The 5,099-nt window shown below is 42.9% G+C and overlaps 1 protein-coding gene across 1 annotated transcript; it reads right to left on the reverse strand.

The window, feature by feature from the left end:
* Window positions 1–1,871: 1,871 nt before the first annotated feature.
* Window positions 1,872–3,141, reverse strand: TRMT10C (tRNA methyltransferase 10 homolog C (S. cerevisiae)). Its single transcript, XM_010078293.1, has one exon. It carries the CDS (start codon window positions 3,117–3,119, stop codon window positions 1,872–1,874), a length of 1,248 nt encoding a protein of 415 aa, XP_010076595.1. The 5' UTR covers window positions 3,120–3,141.
* Window positions 3,142–5,099: the final 1,958 nt, after the last annotated feature.

Here is a 5,099-nt window from a genome sequence, read left to right on the forward strand (position 1 = left end):
CCATCCGCGCACAGCACTGGCAGCTGCCCAGCTCACGGGCACGGCCTCGCCCCCGCGCGTGGTTTAAAAAGGATCTTCCCTGTTCGGCCCACACGAGCTCCAGTGAGCAGGGACGCCATTTGTTCCCCCTCCCCAACGTGAAAACTCGTTCACAGATGAGAAGAGGCCGATTTCATGGAGAAAGAGCGAATAACGGAACACACGCCCCCGCCGGGCACGGTTCCTCGCGTGAGGAGGAAGAGGGAAGGCCGCCCTCAGCCACCTCGGACACACTGCCCCGGGGTGAGGCTTTGCGTGCCACCCAGCCACCCCTCGCCAGAAGGAAGCAAGTCTTCCCCCTCACCAGGGGTTCTCCACACCCCCGAGGCCCCCGCGCTTCACAGGTGGTGAAAGGCAGCGCTGGGGCAGTGCGTCCTCTGCCCTACAGCCCCTCCTGGACACGGGGTGCAGTTAAGAGGCGAGACAGGGAGCGGATCACCACCAACCCCCAGGATGTTTGGAGCCCACTCTTTGAAATTATATTCCCTGCTCCTAGTTTTTGAATTCTCAGGACAAAAGCCCACCCTCTGCCATCAGTGACTTTTAGCATCAGGGTAGTCAACTAGACTAAATCAAAAAGATTTAAGCAGCCTTCAAGAAATCCCTCCTTGTCCTACAGACAGCAGAAAGAACTGTATTTACCAACAAGGCCACAGTAGCTCTGCCACCCGAACACAGACTTTCACAGAGAGACCAATCGATACATTTTCTGGTGTGAGAAATATTAAAAGGCTCTCTGCTCCTGTAAGTATTTCATAGAATCATAGAATGGCCTGGGTTAAAAAGGACCTTAAAGATCATCTGGTTTCAACCCCCCTCCTGTGAGCAGGGTTGCTAACCACTAGAGCAGGCTGCCCAGGGCCCCGTCCAGCCTGGCCTTGAACACCTCCAGGGATGGGGCATCCACAACTTCTCTGGGCAACCTGTTCCAGTGCCTCACCACCCTCTGAGTGAAAAATTTCCTCCTAATATCCAACCTAAATCTCCCCTCTCTTAGTTTAAAACCATTCCCCCTCATCCTGTCACTCTCAACCCCTGTAAACAGTCTCTCCCCCTCCTGTTTATAGGCGCCCTTCAAGCACTGGAAGGCCGCAATGAGGTCTCCCCAGAGCATCCTCTTCTCCAAGCTATTTACTATCTCACAAGATTTCTTTCTGAAATCTTCATTATACTGACTGAAAAAGCAGGCACTCAGGGATAAAAATCTTAGACAAAAGTTCATAAGGTATTTTTTTGGCAGGGTCAGGAAATCTGGCTTATTCCTTCCAAACAGGGGCTTGATTCATGCCAGATAGAACACCCAGAACCAACCTGTGCAACTCCCCAAACTCATACTAGGTTTTAACAATTTGTTTTCGTTCAGCTATCAAAAGTCAATACAACTATGCACCAAAAGATGATACAGGAAGTAACAGGGAAAGGTCTCTTCTATTTCATCTTAGCTAACCTTTCAGGATCTGACTGCGCATGGCCTCCACCCATTGCAAACCCAACGCGCTGAGGTGGTCCCTGAAGACCCACCTTTACATTCATTTACAATCACCCTTGTCCCAGCATGGTTCAACTGAACAGACTCATACTCTTGGTACAGATTAATTTTTTAAAACAGATTATCCCATTTCTCTTACTAATTTCAATAATGTGTCCATAAATTTAAACAGCTGGAATACTAAGGTAATTAAAAAAAAAATCCCTAACAAAAGTCCTTTCAAACTTAACCAACAAAGACATGTTTAGAGATAAAGAGCTGAATGCGGTTACAGAAGTCTGGAGAAACTGGAGCATTCAAGGGCACAGTTTGCCTATAAAAAATCCTTCTCTTCCTCATCACTCTACTTTTGCGTTAGCTTCTTCGAGTAGTTCTTGGCAAATTGCTTTCTTAATTCTTCCTGTCTCCTTCCAAGTTTAAGTGCGTTCATCAGTTTTAAGGTTTTTTCCAGTTCATGCACAGGCTTGCTTACAAAGCCACAATATTTCCTTTTCGGAACAAATTCCAGAGCCTTCTTCCAGTCTCCAGTATCTTTCAAGGTTAATAAAATATGCATCATTTGATCCAGTGTGAGATTTTTGGCACCAGTGTTCCAATGTAAGTACTTCTCCAATGGAAGGGCTGCCGTCTCCAGCCCCAATCGCTTTGCCCGTGCTAAAGACAGCCCTGTTTTTATGCTCTTGTCAACCATTGAACCGATAATATAGATTTTATTGTGATCAAATGTTTTCATTACTTTGGGAGAATCGGCAGTCAGATAGATAAGCTTATCCTTTGGAAAGACTTCTGTGTAGCACTGGTCTGTCACAGTGATAAGCAATTTGCTCCATGCCTCTCTATAATGCTTGATAAATTCCTTATGATAGAGGCTATCCTCTTTGAAGTTACAGAAGTGGATGTGGAACGGATCCACAGATCTTCGATTGGAGGCTTCACTTAATACTAGCTGTCTCACTGTATTTGCGACTTCTCGGATGGACATGTCTTTTTCGTAAGACATGTCAAATACTAGGGGTTGACCAAAGATCATAGACTGAGCAACCCTCCAGTTGTAGGCTCTATCCATAGAGCTGGACCACAAACACACGAATGAACTCCTTTTGGTCTCATCAGTTTCTGAAGCTTGCTCCTGTGTTTCCAGCCTCCTTTCCCTTTTCTCCTCCATCTTTCTTTTGTCATTTTTCTTGTAAAGTTCCTTCAGATACAAAAATTTTAAATACTTCTTTTTGGCTGACTTGGAAGGACATTCCATAAAGGTTTTTAGTTGTTCTTCACTGATATTTTCTGGAACTAATCTGCCAGCTAGTCTCCACATCTCCAAAATCTCACGTGCAGCAGCCAAAGCGGAAAGCTCCTTACTCTCAGTGACTGTCTCACTGGCTTCTTCTCGCAACGCAGACTTCACTACTTTCTTCCAGGCATCTAAATCTAGTTTTTCTGAGGGATTGCATGAATTGTCCTGCTTCAGGCAAAGTGATAAACTCAGAGTTCTACTGAGTGGAAACAAATCCTTTTTCATCCCATGTTGTGCAACAAATGGAAGGACAGAACTTCTTATAATTTTTTTCAGAAGCATATTAGCAGACTGCATACTTAGACACGTGATCTGCACTGATCTGCAAAACACCAACAAGAGGGGAAAGAAAACTCGTCAGAAATCATAAAGAAAACGCACTCAGAGTTTCATCCTTAGTAACACTGGACAGGCAGCAACTAACGTCTTGGAGAACACTAGAAACTCCTACTTCCAGTATTACTTTTCTGCTGTTTTCTAAATAAAAACAGCATATGTGGGACTGCTGTGAATGGTTAGCTCTGCTGCTTAAAACAGCTATACTTACAGCAATTCAAAATGTGGTCAAACAACCTTTAAGTATTGTCTGAGATCTATTTAAATTATCTGTATCATATGACAAACAAGAACCTTTGCCACCAAAGTAAGCAAAATGCTGCATAGAGACTGAAAATACTTTTATACATGTCCAGAGATGCCCACCTAATTTACCGATACTGTGAAAATGGACAAGATGCTTCATCTTGTAACATTTTCTGTAACAACTCTGTATCACAGAAGATCACATTTTTTCTTTTACCATTATATTTTGGGAAAGCTCTATTTGCAAACTTTAGTACTGAAGTTTTTCCTCTTCTATGCATTTCCACACTGCAGGTCCCTGGAACTCCTGAAACTACCAATGCCATAGTTTTGCTAAGCCAACGCTACTGCCATGGAAGGCACTCTTATGTCCCCTGAGCCCCTTGTTGCTAGCTCCCTCAGCAGTGCAAGCATCCACACCACCACACAAGGCCAAAGCAGAGAACTAATCTTAGGGACAGCTAACCAGGAGGTGGAGAAAGGAAAAAAAAAAAAGCTACTTATCATCCCACCCAAATGAGTTTCCATGCCAGATTCACCAAACACCTCCTAGAAAGAAGAGATGGAAGAATAAACAACTAGTATAGGAAAAGACCATCTTTTTTTCTTTTTGATTAATTGCCTGTGAAGGTGATGTTGGCACATAAAGCCAGGAACATGAAACTCATAGTCTCATTAATTTCATATACCTTTGTATTTAAATGTAGAAGGTCTGCAAAAAGAAAAACATCAAAGAGCGTTCCATATTTTCTTTGTCCTATGCAAACCTACTCAAGTAAAATCAGTGAAGTTTCAATGCTTGAAAAAACACTTGTCCAAAACATAAAAATTAGCCCAAAATTTTAAAAGCAAAGTTCATAAACTCCCTAGTAACTTACCACCTGAAAATTATTTGGTATACAGAACAAGTTAAATCTAACTTTGGGGTTACATATATATATACACACCAGATAAAGAGCCACAGAAAGAGCAGCATATTATTAAGAAAGATTATATAAAGTGGCATGCATTTTACAATACTGTAATTAGTCAAACTGGTGATTGACCTTTAATTTTCTACTGTTATTAAGAAAAAATGAACAAAAAAACCCCCAACTACCTAATAGGGTGAAGAGAAAATTAGTGTTACAATACAGATGTTCATGATTTTACATTTAAGTGTTAAACATACTGGCAAAAGCAATAATCAAAAAAGTAAGCTGTAAAGCTTAGAGAAGTCAAAGTATGAGTTCCTCAATTAACTCATATTACTGGAACTCCAATTAAGTCAGTAGGTCAAAGGCAGATTTACACAATCTGAACACTTGAAGACAGCTTTTGAGAAAAGCCAAGTTACCTTTCAGTGTGTCCAGCACATACACTACCATGTCATTACTGAAAGAATTACTGTAAATCTCTTTGAAGAACCTAGATTTGTAGGAATAAATATTTTCCTGATGCTTTTGTTTTTTTTTTTTTAAAGCATGACTTCACTGTTAACTAATCCCCGGAACAGAAAGGCCCTTCACTGCCATTTCATCTGACTTCCCCAGCCCAGATGCCCACGCGTGGCTGTCCGCAGGCCTGACCCCCAAAGCGGGGCGGGCGCCACACCGGCGGGGCAAGCGGCCACGCCGCGCTGCCTCTTTCACACCGTTTAAACCAGCCCACAATCGAACCGAGCGGCGACACGCAAGGGAACACTTCGAAGCACCG

Source organism: Pterocles gutturalis, unplaced genomic scaffold (genome assembly GCF_000699245.1).
Source record: "Pterocles gutturalis isolate BGI_N339 unplaced genomic scaffold, ASM69924v1 scaffold4796, whole genome shotgun sequence".
Classification (NCBI taxonomy): Eukaryota; Metazoa; Chordata; class Aves; order Pterocliformes; family Pteroclidae; genus Pterocles; species Pterocles gutturalis.

Bases quoted from the DNA above. Each gene is read 5' to 3' on its own strand.
- TRMT10C (XM_010078293.1), bottom strand. From the start codon at position 3,119: ATGCAGTCTGCTAATATGCTTCTGAAAAAAATTATAAGAAGTTCTGTC.